This window comes from Tetrao urogallus (assembly GCF_951394365.1).
Source record: "Tetrao urogallus genome assembly, chromosome: 11".
NCBI lineage: Eukaryota > Metazoa > Chordata > Aves > Galliformes > Phasianidae > Tetrao > Tetrao urogallus.
In genome coordinates, this window is record NC_136824.1 from 3699423 (window position 1) to 3723438 (window position 24016).

Below are 24016 nucleotides of genomic sequence, written 5' to 3' on the forward strand. Positions count from 1 at the left end.
TCGCTCCATACAGCACTGAGATAACTCGTGGCAGAAAGCCTTATTGCCACAGTGTGAAGCTGTCCCAAAAGTAGCTGCTGTAAATACAGAGATGATTTGTTTCTTGCCTTTTTTGTTTTGTTTGAGGATTTCCCGACCTGGCTTTTAGTTTGCAATTTCAGTTCAGCATCTTGGAGATTTTAATTGAGAGTGATGAGTCTGAGTTGGGTTCTCTTGGAATTCTTCTTGCTTCTTTTAAAGATTTGCATTTATTTTTCCAGTATCTCCTTTCTGTGTGACAGGTCTGGCCGGGCTGCTCAATGAGCAGCTATCTGGAAGTGATATATTTTGCATTTTTGAGTAATCCTATCTTAATAGCATTTGGAAAATCTCTTGAATTGTGTTGACAAGGAGAACTTTCATTTGAAGAAATCAGAGGGAAGGTGAAGCACAGAAGGTCAGAAAAACTACTGCTGTTATTTTTGCTCTGGTAAATTTGATTTGTGGCTTGTGGTATTCTTGTCATGTCATTCTTTGAAGAGCTGCTGATTATTCGGTACTTTCACTCCCTGAAAGTAAACAACGAGGCTCTCTGGTCTAGTCGAGCCACTGCCATCTCTTCAGTAGGATCATGAAGCTGCGTAAGGGTCTGCTATTCCTAGGTCTTGTTTTGGCTTCTTCCTTCCATGGCTGCACTCCAAGGTCTCTGAAATTTTCCATTGTCTTGGTAGCTCCACGTGATGACAATCAAGTATTTCTTGTCCTTGTGGCTGTCAGCAAGGATTTGTTCTTTTTTTCTTGTGTACAGTCATCAGCCTTTCTGATTCAAGGCACTTTCGTACCTGGCAGTTAAATTCTGTCCCAAAATGTCAGCCCACCATTCGCTTATGTTTGTCTGATGTTCCTGCAGACTCAAGTCAACAAGTATTCAAATGTAATTCAGTTTTTTGTTTTTTTTTTTTTTGGCAAACTTTCATTTTCAATGTTTTGCTAAGATGTAGCAGCCCAAGTAACACCATTCATGAGGGAGGGAGAGGGGGAGTAAGGCTGATGTTCTGTAGTGAGGCTTCTGAGCAGGGCTGTCTCAGGGACCTGGCATTTTAGGCAGATAGGACTTCGTGTTGTTTGTTCCATATCCTGTACACACAAAAGTTCTTGTCCTGCCTCTTCTAAGAAACAGGATGCCCGTATTGTCTCCAGGCTGAGAACTTTGCCAACGTTAGCAACAAGTGAGAAATAGGGTTGAGAGAAAAATGAGGTTGCTGAGCTTTTAAAAAATTATGTGTACAGCATTTTCAGTAGTTGTCGTTCAAATGACTGCTATTAAAACTATTCCTACGTTTTAGAAATCTAGTTCACTGATTACCTTGTTCACGTGAACTCGGATATCCTCCCTTGCTTCACTTTGTGCTCCTGCAGGCAGCAGTCAGCAGATTTACAGAGAGATGCAGGGAATCCTATTTATACACCAGTCTGTTCCTGAATTGCAGAGGCACTAAGGCAGTATGGAAGGCTTTTCCAGGAGTGAAATCATCTCGCTCCTTCTCTACTACGTTCACGTGGACACTTAGTGCGGCAGCCTTTGTTTTTTGCAAGTGTCTGCCCTGATGGAAACACGCAGTGCTGCTTCAGTAAATCTAGAACTTTGCGGAGGCACGGGGACGTGTGCTGCTTCTTAGTACGGCTCTGAACTGGGAACGTTGCTACTGCACTAACTGGGGGGTCACCCAGAGCAGCCGTCCATCTGCTAGCAAGGCACACTGTTTGTTTGTTTAACTCCTTAGTTGTTGTCGGTGTGGTAGTGCTGTGTACCGGAATGTGCCTTACTGGGTGGTATATGGGCATGCTTCTCTCCTTTTACACTGATGCAAGTAACCATCAATAAGAGACTTTACACCAATATGCTTTTTTGTTTTTGTTGGTGTGTGATGTAGGTGTTTTTTCCTTCTTCAGAGGAAATCAGGTATACCTGTGCTGTGCATTCTGTAGCAGTTCTCGCTCCTGCTATGGATTTTGGAAGTAGTTCTCCCTATGGAAACTTCCTCATTTGACCTGTTGAGGTGTATTTGTGCTGCCTTCACCTGGTCTGGCAGTTTGGCTAGCAGGATATGCAGCACCACCTCCTGCAGGTTGAATTTCCTCTGCAGAATGTTTCCAGTGGTGATCGTAGAAGCTGGTTGGTACTTGGATGCCAGGCTCGACTTGCGATTGGCAGCTGGGACTTGTTTTAAAAAGGGGCCGGGGGGAAGTGCAAAATACTGAAGCAAGATCAGTACAAAACCATTTGGATTACAAATGCAGAGTTGTCTGATGTGTGTCTTATGAGTCCGTTTGGGGGTGGGCACGGGCTTTTTGTGAGCAACACGTAGATCCTGTTGCAGAGCTGTGAACCATTTTGATTTTTAATGAGCAGAGGAATTGAAGACTTTTCTGGTTTGTTGCGCCAGTTGAACGTAATTTCCCCTCAGATATTCGTGCTTTGCCACATGGCAGATTTTTGGCAGTCAGGAAGAGGAAGTTGCAGTGTAAAATTTCTTTTGTGGAATTGTTAACAGTATCTTAAAACGTGTTTCCCTGCAGGCTGGGCTCTGTTGCTTCCGTGTGCATTCTGGGACATTAGTTTCTTTGCTGGTCGTGTGCTTTTTGCTCCAATAGCTCAGTTAAATGTCTCGTGGTGCTTTGCTTGGATCATACTGGAGTTGTACTACTGAAATGCTGCTTTACGCTGTTATTATTGGTACTGTTTTTTAGCTAAGTTAGAAAGTGGAAAACAGTCACTTAATGCAAACCAGATTTCCTATCTGTGTTTGTTTACAGAGCCTCTGGCACACAGCTCGCATGGCTAAAGGGCCATACAAAGCTGCAATCAAAATGTTGTTGTTACATAAATATAATGCTGCCACTTCTTTTGATGTAACAATAGTGAGATTGTCTGGTGACGATTCTGCTCTTTGTTCGTTTCTTCCAAGCCGAAATGCTTTCACAGAAAACGAATGTCTCAATAAATTCAATAAATTTGCACCTCCCCTCTTTTTTTTTTTTCTTCTCTTTTCTTTTTTTTTTTCCTGTACTTTACCTGTTTTGTTCTCCAAACCTGGAATTTTGGGGATAAGGCAGAATTCTGTTACGCTCTTCAGGGAGAAATAGCAGCGCCTCTGATTGCACAGTATTTGATGTTTGCCATCTGTACTTTATTAAACCTCATTCTGCATACATAAGCAACATTGGGATGCTACATTGGGGTTGACCTAACCATGTGTGCTATAGTATAGCAGTGCTTTATTGTACAAGTGTAATTAAGTTGTTTAAAGGAGGCTTATTTTCTTGCCAGTAAAGACCAATTTGAAGTGTACAAATGGGAAAGACAAGGAATGCTTAGAAAGACAATAAGTCAGCGCTCAAAAAAAAAAAAAACCACCAAGAAATCCCATAATTCTAGGGCTTTGGGATGGGGGAGTATTGAATTGTTTCCATTATCCTTATGTTGTTCTTCTTTTCAAAGCTGCATTATTTCATTGGCTCATGTTATGAATTTCATCTGCAAAAAAAAGATATTTTCAGGCAACTGAAACAGGAAAAAATAGTCAGTTCAGTCAGTTTTAAAGGAATTGACTCTTCTGCAGAGCTTCCCTAGAGCCCAGGCAATGAAGACGTAGATTTGTGCAGATTGGGGTTTTTCTGTAATACCATTCCCCTTACTTCACAGCAACTCAGATCCCTCGCCTTCTTTCTTGCAGTGTGCCCCAGCTCATGTGGCAAGAGAGCCTGCACAGACCAGAACGAGTGTTGCCATCCTGAGTGCCTGGGGAGCTGCACAGCACCCGACAACAACACTGCTTGCGTGGCCTGTCGCAACTACTACTACGAAGGGGTCTGCATGCCCACCTGCCCTCCCAACACCTACAAGTTCGAGGGCTGGCGCTGCGTGACCAAGGAGTTCTGCTCCAAAGTCCCTGCCACTGAAACAAGTGAATACGAGAGGTTTGTGATTCACAACGATGAGTGCATGGCAGAGTGCCCCTCTGGATTCATACGCAATGGCAGCCAAAGGTAATGCAACTTTCTTCAAGTCCGACACAGTTAGCATGTTTATTCCTCCCTCCCTACTCTGTGGCAGCCTTGTGATGCAAGTTGCTTTTGGTGGAAGAAGTGTTTTGGAATTTCATCACTTCTCAGTAAAGGCTTGCTCAGACATCATTTTAGAAGTCTAATGATGGCCTGTGCACATCAGTTCATGCTGCTTGTTCTGAAAGACTTCAGGAGGTCAGAACAGTGCAAACCCAGGTTTTGAACAAAAGAAAGTGAGAGCCAAGGAAGACAGGGCTGGAGATTGGCAGATCACCGTTGTCACGCTCACAGCAAGCTAGGAGCTGTCTTGTTTCACATGTTATTTGCTTTATGTATACTTACATTTTAGACATGTGTTCTTTAGTAACTTTATTTCCTTTTTTTCACTCTTTCCAGAAAATAGCAATGATGTTTTAGAAGAGAACAATGGTAAAATTGGTTACAAAAATGATGCAGATAACATTACACAGAATAAATTTCTGGAAGGATGTAACTCACCTCCACTTATTTCATTCTGACAGTTGGACTGATGTGTACTGAACACTTTCTTATTTTACATAGGGTTAAGCTAACAGCTTCAGTTGCCTGCTGACCCAAACCTCTATAAATAAGGGAGGGTGCTTCAGTGCTGTGCTAAACAGATGCCCTTTTAAGTTGCTGTAAGATACGGGTTTTTGGAAAGATGGTTGTGATGGTACCTGCACTGGCTGTGTGTCTGTGCATGGCATTCATCTGTTCACTCAAGCAGCAAGGCAGTCCCTGGTTCACATTAGGTTGTAAGCAACTTAACACTGTGTTTGCTCAAAGCCCAGTATTCACCAGAGAAATCTTTCACTTATCTACCTGAGGTTGTAGTCCCAGCTGTTTGAGCTGCTTACACTGAAGTGCATGACAGTTCTATCTTATCTCAGTGTAGAGCTCAGCTGCAGAGATTGAAAGGAGCTGTAACCCAAGGCTAGAGAATGTTTTCTTCCCCAGAGGTGATGTTAACAAATAGTTGCAAATGGAAAGCATTTCCCGCATTCTTTGTACATTTAGTTGAATGCCTCTTGCTTGTGTCTGTAGCTTTTAGTGGTCTGTGGCATGCTACAGTGCAGGATTTTGAAATAGGACCTTACCAGTAAGAAAAGGAAGCTTCCTTCGTTATACTGTTTGCACACGAAATATGGCTGCTATCCATTTACATGTTTCTTTAAGCCTTAGAAGAAAGTGGACTCAGTTTCTTTTTAAGGTAATAAATAATAAGTCTGTGGTCATCACTGTTGGCATCAAAAGCTTTTGTCTTTGGAGCTCTTTCTCTTCCCTATTTTTCCCCTCTAAAGCAATAATGTAGGGTGAGTGGTAATGAAATTCAATTTATTCCAATATTTTCATTAGTGAGATCAAAACCAAATTTGCATCAGGAAATTTGTACCAGGAGTGATCAGAAGGCATGTTTTTTCCACGTGTTTAATGGCACAGTCTATATGAAGCTGCAGTAGCCAAAGACTAGGCTAGCCTGCAGTCTTGCTCCTTGAGTTTGGCCTGTTAAAATGTTTATAGATGTCTGTGAGTATGGGAAGCAGGACACATCAGCCTGACAGTCAGGTTTCTCTGAGTTAGGCTATGCCTGTCTTGATGTTTTATGGTCACAGGTGTACCTGTTCTTTCTTAATTTGTGCAATCCATTTTGGATCTGTTTAGACTTCTTGTCTGCCTCTCCCAGTCCTTTGCAGTGAGTTACACAAATTAGTTTTGTCTTGCATGAAGGTGCATCTTTTTGTTTGTTTGAACTTGCTACTTTAATACCTCTGACGCTATAAGAAACAGTGACTAATTCACTGCTCACTTTCTCTGTGTCACTCAGGACTGTATACACCCACAGCTGTCTTTCCCAGGTTAAAACACTAGGGTTGGTCTTGAAATGCTGGTTTGAGGACGTGGAGAAACAAAACTTCATAGAATTTGTAACAGTACTTGCCCATCTCCAGTTCCTAGCTGGCCTATTTTTGGAGGTTAAGTCTAAATTAGCTCAAAACTTCAATAGCACTTGATGCTTGTGTAGGTTAGAAGGGTCATCTTTGTGGTTATAATGAAGTTGGAGTAAATGAAATGGTGGTGTTTTTTACCTGAAGTGCCTTCTGCTCAGGGTAACAGAGCCTTTAAGAAACTGGCGAACAGCAGGTAGGAGTCCATTCGATTGCTCCCATGTTGCTGTGGACAGGAGGTGTGATGTGCCAGCCTCTCTTGGGTCCTACAAGTGTGTTGTTATGCTTACCTATAAGTCTCTGCACTAGTGTGGTAACTCTCATTGTGGGCTGATGCATTTTCCTGAGCTTCATATGGAAATGTCTTTCAAAATGAAATTGAAAGCAGTCTGTGGAATCTGAGCTGTGTATCACTGCTTATTTTCTGTTTCCTTTTCTTTCCAAACAGTATGTTCTGCAGCCCTTGTGAGGGGCCTTGCCCCAAAATTTGTGAGGATGGGAAAACGAAGACCATTGACTCTGTCACATCAGCACAAATGTTGCAGGGATGCACGATTCTCAAGGGCAATTTGCTGATCAACATCCGTCGTGGAAGTAAGTGACTTCCCTGCCTTTACAAACCTCTGATGAGACTGCTTTTAATATTTTTCTTTTGTCAGCGTAATAACAGGAACATAAAAAAGCCATGACTTGTTTGTTTTCCTGTCCGATAGCAGTGCTCCTGTTTGGGTTGGCCCACTTGTAGCACCATTCTCCAACGTGCAGATGGAATAGGTAGTCAGCTACCAACCATGAAGCAGGGAAAGCTGGTATTTTCTTCAGCTTTTCTCAGCAGGGCAAGGAACCAGGAGGCACCAGGACTAGGAAGGGAGATGAGAAATAGTCCCAAAGGAGTAATAAAGCCTTAACAAAGTGAAAAATTGGGAAGTCCTTGTATCTGGGTAGGTAAATAAGAGGGAGTGGCACTGGAAGATGGAATAGCCTCAGTTTCTAAGGTAGGAGGTGTCGTCTTGCTAAAATTTGCAATCAGTTGCTCCAGAAGCTCATACAAAGCCCAGCACTGTGCCTTTGGATGGTCATCCTTAGTGAGCTGGCCAGTCTTTGTTGCATGTCTTGAACAAGCTCTGGATTAAATTTGTCAGGGATGTCATTAGTTGGTCAGGGAAGTGCTGAGAGTTGGTGAGCTTTTAAAGAAATACACAGTAAAAATAGCAGTTCGTTTTTGTTGGAAGTCTGTCTCTGTATGGAAGGGGCTTTTTGCTTTTTCATGAATATGGTTGGAACCTTCAGATATATTTGATTCCCTTCCTTCTGCTTAATGAAAATTATGGGGTTTTGAAACAGCAGTATGTGCGTTACTTCACTCATGGTTCCACTGTTGCTAGTAGAGTCTGCATCAGGAGAGATTTTCAGTATAACTGGAGCAAATACGTGCAGAGGGGGGATGTTGTGGCTTACTTATTATCTAAGTGTGTTGAAGATCGTGGCACCACACAAGGACTGCAATCCTTGAGCCTGGTGAAGGGTGAAGGGTGGGATTTTGCAGAGCTTGGAAAGGACAGCTCACATTGTAGGGAAATGGAGTGCTGAAGGTTGGAGCTAGCTCTGAAGAAGTTTAAATAAGTTAGTGTGGAAAATCGCTAGTGTGATGCTGCACAGAGCATGGTCTGTGGCATGAGGACATCCTTATAGTTTTGTCTTCCTTGTTTCATGGAGTTCCAAGTTTGATGGGCAAAGTTTTCTAAGCCACCAAAATCAGTGTTTTATGCCCCATTGAGACCATTAGCACACTTCTCTACCTCCTCACATTTGTCTTCAGTCTCATTCTCCATTCTCCAGTGGTGGTTTCTGCCTAAGCCTTGCTCTGGACCTGAAGAGCAATTCCATTCCCATGGATGTCTGCATTTACACAAGGGTCTTCAGCTTGGCCAGAACACTGGCTCAGTATTTGGTGCTGTCTTCAGAGCGCAGTGTCTGGGGAAGAAACGTATATAACAATACAGAAAAGCAAGAGTGTCTTCACAGCGTTGCTCTGCCTTGGTTTTTGTCCTCCAGCCATCTGTCTGCACAGTTAACTGCCACTTTAGGAGGAATACCATTGTCTGTCATTTTCAAAAGCAACAAATGCAGACTAAAATGCAAACTTTTACTAAAACGGTGCTGAGTAAAGTAGAATATTGAATGAAGTTATGGATTTTAGAATAATAAAACCCTGTTTTTTCTTAATGTAGATAACATAGCTTCAGAACTGGAGAATTTCATGGGTCTGATTGAGACAGTGACAGGGTATGTGAAGATTCGCCATTCTCATGCACTGGTTTCTCTGTCTTTCTTGAAGAACCTGCGGTATATTTTGGGAGAGGAACAGGTGGATGGGTAAGTGTTTATACATTTGTAGGTGCAATTTAACTTTTAACACAAAGCCACAAGAGGCTGAGTCTCCTAATGAACATTCGTGTACTGTTACACAATTATCTCTTCTGCTAATGTCTGGTAATACATGTCACTAATGGGGGATTGAAGAGACTCCACTGGTATGAATTAGTTTGTAAGTTGTGATTGTTTGCAGTTCCTTAAAATGTTAACATTAAATTAATTGTCTATCAAGCAGAAAGTAGCTTGGTCAGGAAGAGTAAATTCGATCCCCCAGAAATGGTTGCTGTGGGTTATTCTGTTTCTGTAATGCATATACGATGTGTGATACTTCTGCTGCTCCGCAGTTACAGTTGTATGCAGCTCCTGTTTCTCTATGATGGCATAGGTAGCAGAAACAAAAGCTTTCAACCTCCACAGAACTTGCAGTGCTCAGGCTTGTTGATGTTCCTTCAGCAAGCTGTGTTTCTCCTTCTCTCCCTGAATCAAGTTTCAGTTCAAGTTTAAACCAATATTCTGTGGGAAAAGTTAAGTCTCTGTCAGTAATGAGAGAATTATTAAACAAAGAATTTTATAATTGTATAGGAAAAGGTAGTGGGAAGGTCATGGGAAAGGTTGCTTATGCCTGGTTTATCTGCCCTGACAGGATAAAGTTACAGCATGAGAGATTCTTCTCAACTTCCCTGCTTCTGTCAGACTAGTCTTTGGTCAGCCTTAAATTCTTCAAATTCCATCATCTGACAGAGCAAGTTAAAGGGCAGCTCTTCATCTTGCACTTGCAAAACACAGGTTTTTTTTCAGTAAGATTGTTTGTTCTATGGAAAAGCTTGTTTCTAATTGCAAATCCTAGAGGCTTGTCACTCTGAGCGCATTCAGCCACGCATGATGCTCTGTGCTCTAACAGATACTCCAGTTATCTGTTTGTCTTTTCTCCTACCTCTCTTCTCCCTCTCTTGCACTCCTTAAATTTGAGTTCAGCTTTGAGGTTTAAGTAGTATATATTGCTGTTACCTTGGATGTCGGTAAGCAGATATCAGCAGAGCTGATATGAAGAGGAATGACAGGCTTTAAAATCTGATTCCCGACTAGAAAAGGAAATGGTGCAGCTTTGAAGAGGAAAATAGGGCTGAGGGAAGTTAGGAAGTGGCCCCATTTGCATACTGATGTCAGGGGCGCTTTGCCTGGAGAATGCCTAGCGTAATTTAGGCATTGCCACAATCTAAATAACATTTCCAAAAATATTTAGATGAAAGTAGACACCTGGCAAGGAAGAAGTGAGCTTGAAGTAGGACTTTGGCAGAGCTGTGAACATCAGGGAGAGGGGCAGTCCTGGGGGAAGTACCGTTGTACTCAGACAGTAGTTTATGGGAGTGCTGCCTTCAGGGGTGAGAAGGAGGTTAAATTAAGAACCATTATGGGAGTTGTTCATTACATGACTGACCCCGTTGCACTGTTGTTTTTTTTTTTTTATTGAACAGGAGTAGCAAAACAGTACTTCAGTATTTCTTCCTTACTCAGTCGCTGTTGCCTGCCTTGTTTGTTACAGAACGTGGGAAGATTATAGGGAATTTAATTTCTGCAGTTGTTTTCAGGATGTTCATTACCTCTCTTGAACACCACATCAGTAGGGAATGCATTCCCACAACAAAAAAAAAATTCCCCTCTGTGTATAGGGAAACTGAACTGGAGATGTGCTGGAAGGGTCTCTGTGTTCCCCGCAGGATTTTCATTCGTAGTCTCGTGCTGGTTCTGCCTGACCATCCTGTCCTCTGCTGAGTGCTGTGTGCTCATTTCTGCCCTGTGAGTGAGTGGCACTTGGGCAGCACTTCTTCAAGTGTTGGCTACCTGGAACACAAGTAATTTGTGGCCTTAAGGAGAAGTGAGAAGACGATGGCCTGGGCACAACTGTTCCCTGTCATGTTATTGTGTACATATTTGGCTTTGTTACCATCAGGTTCTCTTCGGTGATCAGGGCCACATAGGTGTGGAACGCGTGCCAAGTTAATAGGCAGCTTCTCAGCTGATGTTTTGTATGTGTAAAGCAGTAAGCATTTTCCTTTTTGCTCTCATATTGGTTGATGTTCCAGCTGGCCTAGTGGGATTTCCTTTTCTCTTCATTGTAGCACTGAGAGATGAACAGCTTTTCTGTGTGTCTTACAGGTCATCACTGTCTTACAGGCAGACTCTGTCTGCCACTAGCCTGGTCTTCTGTAGCCAGCATATCCATTGCAGCCATTCACAGTCCTTTACCAGTTCTTGTTCCCATTTTGGTGCAAGTCACTTCTTTACACATTGTGTTAACCTCTTCAGCAGCAAACTTACCTGGTCATTACTTTCTTCCCAGAGCTTTTGGTGTCATATATGCTTTGAATGGGGACAAAAGCTGATTGAAAGCTTGTTATGTAGAACTCTTCTTTACCAGTATCTCCTCTCGCTGTAGGTGTAGTGTTCTGCATCATTGCTTTATGCTGTGTGCATGTGGATAGATGCAGCACTGTGTGCAGATACAGTGTGAAACAGGTTTCTGATGAATGCAGTCAATAATTAAGTAGCTCTGGGTGCTCTGCAGTTGGGGTATGCGTCACCTTGTGGGAATGCTCTCCTGTGGGCGTGTGTGGGTTATGCAGTTTGACTTGAGGCTCTTTATGGCACAGCCTGGCACCAGATGTGCCTCCTGCTCCTGTTCAGAGGTTCAGCCTGTCCTTCAAGTCATGGTCTCCAGTCATTTACACTGATAGTCTCTCAAGGGTTTGAGTAGCAGTGCTTTGTTTTCCTACACTGAATCTTCTATTCTTTCTGTGCTATCTTGCTTGAAATCTCTATTTTTTCCACAGCTGTTGGGTCAGTGTCCGATATAATCATTATTTACAACCCAAGCCCTAAGTGCCCTCCCATTGCCCACTGCTCCACCTTCTGAGCCATGCAGCATCGCACCTCTCCTGTGCCTGGATCTGGGTTTAGCATTCCAGATTTGGTTTCCTTGGCACTTTGTGTGGTGCCAGAATAACTTCCACTAATTTATAGTCACGGTGTATATAGGATCCCTTTGGACTTGTTTGCCTCGCCTCAGACTGCTGCTCAAACTTGTGTGGATGCCTCTAGAAGTACAATCCATAGAAATCCCAGACTGTCCCAGTCAGCGTGCAGTTGTGTAAAGCACCCATGTGTACTTGATTTGCCCCGTTTATTCGACTCTTGAAATGCAAGTTATTTGTCATGCTTCAGTACAAGAATTATCTCTTGTGTCTGAAGCATTATTGCCACAGTTGTGAACAGGAGACAGGTAGGCTGTTATTAAATATTTAAGATGGTTTCTGTAGCCATAGAGCCACACCTGTTTATTGCATTAAATCTGAGTCCAGCTTTTTGGGTCTTTGCTGAAAAGCTTAGTTGCCGTTGCTTAATCACACAGCTAATTATAGTGAAGTGTCATCTTCTGAGCAGTGCACAAGGAGCTGCAGGGATTTTAGTCATCTGTAACAAATAAACACACTTTACAGTGGTATCTGTTGAATCTCACATGCAGGGTAACACCACCGTTTTCTCCTGGCAAGAAGCATTTGACATGCAAGTATGTACTCCCTTTTCAATTGTTAGTCACCAGAGCACATTCTTCTCAGCATCCTACTGCAGTAGTTCCAGTGTATCACTTTTCTTAGTGACCAAGCCCTGGATATTTAGGGGGCACTTGGAAATAGGACAAAGCCCTTCTCTTTCACATCGCTCTCAAAATACTCTGAGCATTTTGGTGTGTCATGTGAAACTGCAGCTGTGTTCTGTGCAGGCTGCAAGCAGAGTGCATTCTCACTTCAGGTTGGGTGAGGGAGGAATGAATGCTAAATTTTCGTTGAAACAGTGGAAAGAAGACCATAAATGAGTCTCTAGTATGCCAGCTTCTTGTGAGCAGAGTGGTTTGTCTGCCATGTTATTCTGGCTAACTCTGACTGCAATTGAAAGGATGCGTAGGATTTGTAGCTTTAACCGTGCTGCTGGGAGCTTACCGAGGTAAAATGACATGCACAGGTTGCAGGGATTTATCGTGCTAATAATTGATTACATGTTGATGTCTACCAACTTCTGTTGGTAGGACGTCCCCAAAATAATGTAATAAATACTGACAGAATAGGTTCTTTTGATTTAAATCCATCAGCAAACCTTTAACTCATTTCCTAATTGTGCATTCCTGTCTCTGTCATCCCAAAATGTGTTTTTGCAGGTGTTGTCTTACTGCTGGTGTGCAGCCTGTTGTCTTGCTTTGGCTGCACCTGTTTTTTTCAGTTCAGCACAATTGAGTGGCACCAGGAATTTCTTCTTACTGTGTGATAGGATTTACAGAAACAACTTTGCATCTAATGTCTGTGGAAATAAAGGATGCTCATGTTTTTCCCCTGCTGTGCTTCGGGAATGGGCTCAGCACGTGCTGCCACAGCCTGTGTTATTAGCTCTGCACTTTGAAGTGTGGGTCCTGTGCTGTGCAGTCCGTGCAACTCTTCTCTGTCAGTTTTGATGTATAGGCACAACTGTACTTGGCACAGCGCAGGAAGCCTCTACTGGGCCAAAAGGTAAACTAAGACACAGAGGCAAGGAAGCTTCACTATGCAAACTCTTGCAGTTGCTTTTGTAAACATAAGCAAGACAGCTGTGTTCACCATTTTATTTATTGTCAGAACTGCAGCTTGCTTTCCTTCCCATAAGGTATACAAGGTCATTACTTCCTATCTGGCACAAAAAGGAAAATCTATTGTAGAGATCTGCCGTCCAGAGGACATGAATTTGTATTCCTTCCAGCAGCTTGCATATTCATCCATGATTGAAACATATGTTGGAGCAGGCTTTACACAATGTGGTGTCAGCCTTGGGGTCCTCTGTTAGTCATTTGCCTGCCCTCTGACCAAAGTGAGCAGTCAGAAAAACGTGCTCCATGGGAGAGAAGAAAATCATTTACTCTGCTGAATACCGATTTAAATTAATGAGAGGAAGTACAGAATTTTAAAGTTTGCGTGTATGAAGATATTCTTCATGGGAATTGGTGATGAATTAAAACTGATGTTTTCCTTCAAAAACTTTCTTCTAGGAATTATTCTTTTTATGTGCTTGATAACCACAATCTGCAGCAGCTGTGGGACTGGAACCATCACAATTTGACGATTAAGGAGGGGAAAATGTACTTTGCATTTAATCCTAAGTTGTGCGTTTCTGAGATCTACCGTATGGAGGAAGTTTCAGGAACCAAAGGGCGACAGAGCAAAGGAGATATAAATCCGAGGAACAATGGGGAGAGAGCCTCTTGTAAGTTTCAAAACAAAATAAAAAGCCATTCACCACATGGCCGTGTTGTTGACTGTTACAACATGTAGAGGTTAGAAACTATGCTAGGCTTTCAGTCATTCTGCTTGATTGTTTTGTGCAAATGTAGCTGAAAGTCTGTTTGTATTGGTGGAAAACTGTGGTTACATAGTCACTGCATCATCTATAAAAACTGATAAAGAAACCTGCCTTCAGAATACTTTTTTGTAACAACAGCATCCTATATCAACAGGATCAGAGTCAGTAAAATCTTGGGTTTTGGTATGGCCAATGAAGAGCAGTTGCTCTGTTTCCTTTGCGGATTTACATAATTATTGGTATTTTTCTCTCTGAGATGTATATACTCTTTTTGTTATTAAGGAAGCTGCCTACATAACAATTTCACAGACTCTAAAATACCTTTTGTGTTACTTCTGAGCTTCTTTTCAGCTCCTGCCAAATATTGCATTTTGTTACTAGAAGAGCTTGTTGCACGCTCAATTTTTTTGCACGCTTTATTTTTCAGATTGCTTTTGATTTGCAAACTATTTTTAGTGTCCTACAGTGTGCTTAAACTTCAGTGTCTGTATTTAATTTTGGATTCTGCCATGTTCTTGATGTCAAAGTTATTGGAAAGTCCTGTGTAGGCTTTGTGGAGTTCACATAAGGTCTCCAGGTGTAAACAACACATTTACAAGCAATCTCTCTTGTAGGAATTAAGAAGACAGAATACTTACAGTTTTGACCTCGCACTCAGATTCTTAGAACTGATGGTGCATTTTTCTTTGGTCTGTTTGTGGTGCTCTTGGAGCTGAGTAAATTAAAACGTATCCTGTGTATAAGTCAAGTCCCCTTGTTCAGGATGGTATTCACAAAACTAGGGCACATACTCTGCTGAATGTCTCTTTAGGCACGATACATAAATGCAGATGGCATAGATCCTTGTTGTAAGTACACTCCATTCTTTGCACATTCAATAAAGCAAAGGCTTGCAGTCCTGGAGGAGTTACAGACACACAGTCAGTCCTTACTACCACTGAGGCAAGTGCCAGCCTCTGCCTGTTTAAAAAAAACACAAAACGTTACAGAAAGCTTTCTGACTCTGAAAAGGGGAAAAGAATCAACAAAAGCTAAACTGCCTTTGAAAAGATAGCACCAACAGTGCCAGTGTACATGAGGGTGAAACCCCCTTTATTTTTGGAGACTTGTATGAAACATTAGAAACTGCCACACAGTTGATGCTTACAACTCAGTTTCTTCATCCAAGTATTAAGTTTTTAAAATGCTATTTTATTTTGGGTTGGAAAACTCTGACTTGGTAGTGGGAAGCCACTCATTTCAAAGCTGCCAACTTCCATCCAGCTCTGTTCAGAAGAGGAGCTGGAAGCTGCTGCCATCAAATGGTTGTGCAGTATATGATCTGAGTTTTGGAGGTTTTGGTCCAGCCTGTAATGACTAGGAATATAAACTTCTTTCTCCTTTCTATCTTGTTTATTCTTCTGAAAGACGAGTTGTAATTGCCTAAAATTGTCTCAGAAAGTGAGAATATGGAGGCCACTTACATCTCTGCCTTTGCATTGCAATTGGATGGTGAATTTAGTGCTATTAAACCCATCCTGTGTATAAACAGGACTTCGATTTCTCATTCAGGGAAAGGCTGAAGTCGTTTTCAAGAGCTTCTGGTGGTGCACTAAAAGGAAATGCGCTTCAAAAAATAAAAACCCTAAAGGACAAGTAGCTTCAGTATACACTGCAGTGATTGCCAAGGCCAGGCCAGTGCTTACCCCTAAGCACTGAAATATGGTACCATGAAATACTAAGGCATAAGGAAACAAAGGCTGCCTGCATATTGTGCTATCATAGGCATTGCAGGAAAGACTAATTAGCAAAAACTGGTACATTAGAAAAAGCAATAACTGTTAAGCTAAACAATCAGGCAGTACAGTGATGACTCAGCCCTGTGATGTCTTTCTGTGTTGCAGGTGAAAGCCACATTCTACGTTTTGTTTCCAACACAACATTGAAGAATCGGATTAAGCTGACATGGGAACGGTATCGCCCTCCAGATTACAGAGATCTCATTAGCTTCACTGTTTACTACAAAGAAGCGTGAGTAGATATCTTCAGAGACTAATGGAGACAGTCAAGGGATAGTAGGCAGTTTTCTTCTGACTGTCATTTTACTGAGACAAGATAGTCAGCAAAACTCCTTCAGGTAGTTCCTACTTCACAGTTTACATATTTCATTCAGTTTACGTAATTCATTCTCACATCCTGCCTTCATTTGCTTTCTATACTTGGTTGAGTAAAAAAACCCTTTAAAATGAGGATTATATTGCCTGAAGACTATAAATGGATTCCAAATCCATTGGGTGGTTTCAAATTTGGGAAAATGAGTTGGATGGCTTCAGTATTCTCAGGGCACTAATTTGGAGCTAAGTCGTACTGTTGTTTCTGCTGGGATATTCTCTAATCATAGCTCTAAGGGGACGTCACGTATCAGGAGTTTTACCTGCCACCTCGATGACTTGTCTTACTCAGTATTTGAAGTTATTTAGGTTTCTCAACCTCATTGATTTTCTGCATTAGTATCTCTTGAAGTAGGAAGCAGTTACTGGAGGGAGCATAATTTCTTCAGAGATCTATCTACCTTTGCATATCTTTGTAAGAGCTCAGATTTAAAGTAGTCAAAATACAAATGAATACATTAATAACTTTGTAAGCAGTTGGGGGGGTGGGGTGAAGGGGAGGTTCAGAATGGTGTTAGGTGCAAGGCTAAGGTGAGACAACATTGAAGTGAGGTACTTGCATAAGTGTGTGACAGTTTTTAGGAGAAAATAAATATCTTGCACTTTTTTTCCCCCAATGTTTCAGGCCGTTTAAAAATGTGACAGAGTATGATGGACAGGATGCGTGCGGCTCCAATAGCTGGAATATGGTCGATGTTGACCTGCCACCAAACAAGGAGAATGACCCTGGAATTTTACTGCAGGGATTAAAACCTTGGACTCAGTACGCGATTTATGTCAAGGCTGTTACCCTCACAATGATGGAAAACCATCACATTCATGGAGCAAAAAGTGAAATTGTGTATATACGAACCAATGCTGCAGGTAAGATCCTCGTCTCTTGGTGAAGAGTTGATAAGACTTTAGGTATGCTTATTATCTGGGATTTACTTCAAAAGCATCCAAATACACTGTAGTATGTGCTGGGTTTAAAATGCCTTCATTTTCTTTTTCCCTGCCAGTGCCATCCATTCCCTTGGATGTTATTTCAGCATCCAACTCCTCTTCACAGCTGATTGTCAAATGGAATCCTCCCTCTCTTCCCAATGGCAACCTCTCATATTATATTGTACGATGGCAGCAGCAACCTCAGGACAGTTACCTTTACAGACACAATTACTGCTCCAAAGGTAGGCTAACTGAGCATAGTTTCGAAATGCCAGTAACTCTTACCTGTCAGGGTAGATTACTTACAAGGTCTAAAGCTTGTGCCGTGCTTCACAGTACTTTTGTGAATAACTACAAGTATACAGGAATGTGCAAATGTGAATAGTTAACATGTTTATAACACAGAGGGAAAAGCAATAAGCTGCCTTTTTTTCTTTTAAGATAAAGTCCCAATTCGAAGATATGCTGATGGGACCATTGATACAGAAGAAGCTACTGAACCCACCAAGCCAGAGGGCTGTGGGGGAGAAAAAGGACCTTGTTGTGCTTGTCCCAAGACAGAGGCAGAAAAACAAGCTGAGAAGGAGGAAGCAGAGTACCGGAAAGTCTTTGAGAACTTCCTTCACAACTCCATCTTTGTCCCCAGGTAATGGTCTTCAGCTCATTGCATTTTTTTTTTTAAATATTTCCTAGAGCTCAGGCTTCCTGAATGAGAAAGAATGTGTAGGTAATACCTAAAATGTGTCAGTGTTGTTTCTCAGTATATGTGAGACAGTCTGCAGTCTTTTTACTTTGCGGTTTCTCTTAGTTGCAGATTTTCATCCCACTCTCTCAATTTTAGCTAGTAGTGAGAGTTCTTACCTGTATTGTTCGAAGGCTTCAGTGATGGCTTATTTTCAGAGTCAAGAGTCACTTGAGCAGCTCTTTGTCTCTGAGAGTTTCAGAGATGAGCAACACGTGGCAAATGAAGGATTTCAAATATAATCTTTAAATAGCCATTTAAGTGCTTATGTTCCCAATCTGAAGATTTATTTGGCTTTGAAATTTGCAGACGTGTTCACCTTGCAGAAATGAAACTGGTCTTGCTTTCTCACTGCTCTTATTATAGTGGCCATACTGGTTTCCTGGGTCTATCCTGCAGAGAAGTATTTAATGTACCCACTCTTCTGTTTCTGTTATAAACATTACTGCTTCCACACCACACAGAATGGTAATTTATGCTACATCCTAGAATAGATACTACTCAATGAATTGATGATTTTGATCCTTGAGTTTCTTATTTATCTTTTATGTAAGCTGGTCTTTGGGTAATTGGACCCTGGAGCCTAGCACACGGTATGCAGCTGTTTAACATGTTACAGTTTCTGTAAGGAATCAGTTTTCAATCATGCATGCTATCCATTGTCACTGTTGACGGGTTAAGTTTATGTTCAAGCTCTGTGTTTGAGTACTCTGAAGTGTGGCTCTGTTGCTCATTGAAACTGGGTTATATTACTCTCCAGTATAATTTTTTTTGGGAACTTTTATTCAAGGCAGTTTTGGATTGGCCTGTTTGGTTTTGGGACAATATTTGCAGCTCTTCTTAGCTTTGTCTGAAAAAATGAGGAAATAAGTACTGTCTTTCTTTGGAGGTGCTAACTACTGTGCCTGAGCTTTGACTGGTTCACGTTTAGTGTTTGTGGGTGAATTTATGCAGTGTTTTGTTACTGATGATAAGAACCAGCTGCAAAGGTAAGGTAGCAGCCACCATGACTGCCCAGGTCCCCCTGTGCAATGTGAGATGGTACAAATGTGAGCTTATTTTGGATTTTATGAAATAGGAAGGAGTTTTGAAAGGCATTTTTAAGTTATAAACTACCTGAAAATCTATCAAAGCAGCATTTACAAAAGATTATTTTTATTTCAGTAAAGTCCGGTCGTCTAAAATGTGTTGTTTTCTTGCCAATTTGCTTGCATTTCCCAAAACAAAAGGAAAATCTCAGAACTTTCAACTCTGACAGTCAGTTCACAAAGAATTTCCTGAAAGCTTGACTGTTTCCCCTTTTGCTTAACTTACTGCCGTAAGGGTGTGTTTTGTAACAGCAAGGGTAGATAAAGTATAATGTTCAGAAATAGCTGCATAGCTAAGCAACTTTAGATGTTATGTTAGGGAAATTAGAGATTATGAGCTAGTAAAATATCTCTGTGGGACAAAATCTAAGCAGCTTGTTACCTGCTGATGTCCATGGTTTTGTTTTTTTTCCAAAGGGAGAAGTTATTCGATGTGTTAATGTAAACCTCAATAGTGGTGTTTGTTTCCAGTGTTCTACCTGTCTCCAGGATATTGTGAAAGAAATGCAGCATGTAATACTGCATTAAAATATTCAGCTGCGTGGTTTTAAGTTTGCTTGAAGTCTGTTGATCTAATATTGTGTGCAGTTCTTGGATGAGTGTGGTTATTGGAGTCATGAAGTAGATTTCAAACATTAGGACTCTGGTCAGTCTTGAACAGATGCTCATGACCACAGGATGAAAAGTTATTCATGAGGTTCCTTAGTTCTGTAATGAGCAGGATGAGATGCATGCTGTTTGTAATAGAAGGTATCTCAGAAGTAATTGCAAAGTTGTCATAGAGTATAAGAAGTCCAGGGAGACCTCATTGTGGCCTTCCAGTACTTGAAGGGAGCATATAAACGGGAGGGGAACAGCTGTTTACGAGGGTGGATAATGATAGGACAAGGGGGAATGGTTTTAAACTGAGACTTAGGTTAGATGTTAGGAGGAAGTTTTTCACCCAGAGGGTGATGAGGCACTGAACTGGTTGCCCAAGGAGGCTGTGGATGCCCCATCCCTGGAGGCATTCAAGGCCAGGCTGGATGTGGCTCTGGGCAGCCTGGGCTGCTGGTTGGCGACCTGCACACAGCAGGGGGTTGGAAGTAGATGATCATTGTGGTCCTTTGCAACTCAGGCCATTCTATGATTCTATGAACATTAACTTGCATTAACTATGAACATTAGCATGCATTTTAAATGGCTTTTGTTTTTTTTTACCAATGTCAATTTGATTTCATTTTTACGAAGTCCTATTTTTCTCCCTTCCTTTAACAGAATAGATACATTTTCATGTTTTTATCTCCTGCCTTTTCCTTGTTTTCTTGGGTTTTTGCTCTTTTGTCTTTATCTGTGCCTTTCACTGGAGCAGGAAACTGCTTGACAGCAAAGCAGTAGTGTCCAATCTCTTGATATTTTAATCTCATTTTCCTTTGTTTTCCTGTAGGTCTTTTTCTCTCCATTATATGACTGTAGTTTTTACCACCAAATTTGGTGTTGCTTTCTCTTTGTTTCTTCCCAAAGACCAGTTAGGACTGTACTTTTTTTCAGATACCACTGAAGAGTGAAATATCTTGTATCCCATAAAGGTGGTGGATTAAGGCATGCTTTCTGGGTTCATACTTTAATTTGTGCTTTTGTTGACTGGAAACAAGCTTTGTATTTTTACTGCTTTTATCACAGAATTTGTGCAGGTGGTTGGTGGAGGTCATTCCATGTGTTTGTAGGACTTGAAAAGTTTTTTCTTCCCACTGAATTAAAGAGTCATTGGGTACTCTTCCAAAGCAAGCTAAATAGGATTTAGTGACTTCCATGAATATCACTGTAGAGGAGAAGCAAATGCTTACATCTCCTGTGAAATACACATCCCACCAACAAGAAATTACATTGGCTTGTATGTTTTTTAAAGCAATTTATTGGTAACTTAAGCTTCTTTCTTGTCTTTATTTCTGTGCTGTGGTTTACATGGCAGCTGAGAGTGTCAGAACGATTCCTCAAGACATAGGAAAAGGATTTTGGAAAATTTCATAGGCAACTCCTAAAAAAGTGAATGCATCCACAGCCAGATTTCAAAATCAAGTCAGGCTCTTTTTGGCTTACTCTGCAACATGCTGCTTTGTGACTGAATGTTCTGAATTCCGTCAGGTAGTGAATTAATTTCTCCTGTTGCATCAGCTTATTCCCATTGTGTGCTTGGGGAAGACATTAGGCACCTGATCTGCAGCTTACTCTGGTAGGAATGTGGTAGACTTCACCTTTGTTACTGAGATCCATTGCACTGACCAGGTGCTAAAGGGTGGCAGGTGGGGCAGGATGCAGGCCAATGAATTGCACTGGTGCTCTGCTATCTGTGTGTGAGCAGTGCAGGTGACTTCAGCGAGGAGGAAAGTGGGAGGTGGAGAAACTCTTCTGCCTACGTAGTTAGTGCTCATGGGCAAAACAGGCAAGGATTTGACACATGATCAAGTGACATGTCTTTTATTTAGCAGTTGTGTGTTGGTTAGCTCATACCAGCAAAACATTTGTAGGGTATTTTTATACTGATGTTTGTCATGCCGCTGCTTGGCCATTATAGTTGTTCCTTAGACCTGAGAAAGTAGTAGCATTGCTGTAAATCCTCACGTTTTTAATTCAGTGCACAAATCTCATGTAGATGCAAAGCAAAGTTGAACTCTTTGCTGTACACAAAATTAGTGCTGCATTTTCTCATTTAGGAAGATTGTTCCTTTACAGCAGGTAAGAGAAACAGAGATGCACAAATGACCACGCAGTGATGGTGATTGACTTCCATGGCTTTCAGCTGCCATCCAAGGTTTCTTTTTTCAGTTCGGTGCATTCAAAGTTCTGCAGTTCCATTGCAACTGAAAAGACCAACGAGTTAAGCCCACTGAGAGTTAGCTTTGCTACTTGAGCAAACTTCAGAATGTTTTTTCCCTAACCTTTTAAGCCTTTGCCATCTTGATTTTTATTTTAAGCTTCAACATTGTTGTTGTTAAATACAAATCCAGTTTGCTTTTTAAATAACAGAATAACTGTCTTTGCTATTCAGTTTATCATGCCAGCACCAGGGTGGTCATAAGTTTGCACATGTATCATGAGGCTTGCTTTCAGCTTCAGAGATGGATTTCCAACCAAAAGAGAGCAATAGGATGTACTGATGCACTGCAGGTTCAGCTAAAGAGAGAGCCGTTTGCTTGCCTTGCAGTATTCTTTATTTAGCTTTTCTTCTTAATAGCACTTACCTATTTTACTGTGTTTCTTCACCAGTTTTCCTGAACCTAGAGGAAAAGTGAATTTTCTCTAACGAGGCCTTTTTCCTGTATTTGCTCCACAGACCTGATCGGAAGCGGAGGGATGTGTTCCGAATTGCAAACGCCACTTTGGCCACTAGAAACAGGAACACAACTGGGGCAGATCATTTCACCAATGTTTCTGACGCAGAGGAGAGTGAGGTGGAATACCCGTTCTTTGAGACCAAAGTGGATGGCAAGGAGAGAACTGTGATCTCCCATCTCCAGCCTTTTACTCTTTACCGCATTGATATTCACAGCTGCAACCACGAAGCCGACACACTCGGTTGCAGCGCTTCCAACTTTGTCTTTGCAAGAACCATGCCTTCAGGTATGCTCTCATAAGCATCAAGGTTTTGTTGTGTTCTTTTTTTCTGGCAAGAGCTGAGTCTCAGGGGGGACAAATCTTTGAAGACACATAGAGAAGTGTTGGGAGCATGAAATAAAAATTGAACGCAAGGAGATAAATTGGAATTGTATGAAAGTTTCTTGCAGTAGTTTAATTGTCTCGTCTGCTCTCTTCTGTGTACTGAGTCATCTGTATTGAGCCTGTCTCTGATCTGGAGAAGGGCAGCCCTGCCTCCAGTACCTAGATGATTGTGAGAGAAATGGTTTCCCAGCTTTGTAGATGAGAGCCGCAGACATGATGGATTAAAAGGTTTTATTCTTCAGTTCCCTGCATGCTGAATAGAGACAAGGGAATGTTTCTCTGCTGGTGTTCAGTTTTGCTGTGTTCATGCTGAACTGTTTACAGATGTTAGTGCTGCTGGTGGAAATGCGTGCCAAATGTTTCTCTGTCACAGAATGACCAAGCATTTGTCCAGCCTGGAAACAGGAGGAGCACTGAGATGCTTTGTGCCCAGTCATGGGCATCTAGAATACTTCAAATAAGAAACACTGAATGCTCTACTCATGTCTGGGAATTATCCAGATTGTACTTCTGAGAAGAATAGAGATGATTTTAGTGTAAGCTCACATGCATCCAGCAAAGAGCTTCTGACTCCAGCAGATGTCTGGGAATATTTGATGCAGTGGTAGTAATTTTGCTTTGTTTCCCTCATAATTTGGGTTCATCTGTGTCAGTGAAAGTATTACTTATTTCAAGGAAGTAAGGAAATATGTAAGATCCGGAAAAGGGACATAAGTATTCCCAGATATTTAGTGTATGGTTTTGAAAATTAAGAGCTAAATTATTTTACTTTATTCTGTACCTTATAAGACTGAAACTGTCTTCATACTTCTGTTAGAATTTGAATAAACATCATAAAATGACCAAGAATGAAAATGACTGGAGATAAACATGACTGCTGAATTGCTGATGAGACCCTATTTTAGACTGAGTAGTTTCCTGAGATTACCTACAGAGAAGGGAGGGCAGTGGGGCAGATTCTGCTGTCTTTCTAGCAGTTGTTGTTTGCAGCCATTTGGTGGGACTAGCTGTGTCTGCATGGCTTTGATATGGTGAAAGGCTTGGAATGAAGAACCAAACGCTGATAAGCAGCTCCGTGTCATGCAAATATAGCACACTTAGTAAAAAAGCACTGACATCTGATGAAGCTATATGTACACCCTCACTTCTGACAGTCAGCAGTTCATGCAATACTAATCTATCCAGCCAGACCCTGGCCAATGCATTTCATTCTCTGGATCTTCAGATAGTACTTCCTTCAACTCTTTGTGACCTAAAGAATAGTATGAACTTCTATTTTTGTCCCCCACCATCAACTGTTGCCTAAGTTCCTGTTTTAGCAGTAGGTATTCTTCTCACATTCATTGTAAATATTTTACAGAGGGAGCAGATAACATTCCAGGAACAGTAGCATGGGAAGCAAAAGAAGAAAATACCGTCTACCTGAAGTGGTTAGAGCCTACAAATCCAAATGGGCTGATACTAATGTATGAAATCAAGTATGGGCAGCATGGAGAGGTGAGGATCTGACACTTCTCTGTGAATATTTACTGCTTGTTACTCTAGTTTATACTTTTATCTTGTCACATCAGACTGTCTAACCAACGTAGCATTTTTCAGCCTGTTTTTGTCAGCCTCAGAAAATCTAGGCTTAAGTAC

The 24016-nt window shown here is 41.5% G+C and overlaps 1 protein-coding gene across 2 annotated transcripts in view; it reads left to right on the forward strand.

The window, feature by feature from the left end:
- IGF1R (insulin like growth factor 1 receptor) overlaps positions 1-24016 on the forward strand; it is a gene marked incomplete at both ends in the record, with an annotated part of 142926 nt that overhangs the window by 99581 nt on the left and 19329 nt on the right. For both annotated transcript variants that reach the window (XM_079541053.1, XM_079541054.1), the window contains 10 exons: positions 3717-4029; positions 6463-6608; positions 8246-8390; positions 13462-13676; positions 15656-15782; positions 16548-16786; positions 16924-17091; positions 17291-17495; positions 21993-22279; positions 23739-23875. In XM_079541053.1, the coding sequence (XP_079397179.1) occupies positions 3717-4029; positions 6463-6608; positions 8246-8390; positions 13462-13676; positions 15656-15782; positions 16548-16786; positions 16924-17091; positions 17291-17495; positions 21993-22279; positions 23739-23875 (1982 nt within the window). The remainder of the gene's footprint in view (positions 1-3716; positions 4030-6462; positions 6609-8245; positions 8391-13461; positions 13677-15655; positions 15783-16547; positions 16787-16923; positions 17092-17290; positions 17496-21992; positions 22280-23738; positions 23876-24016) is intronic.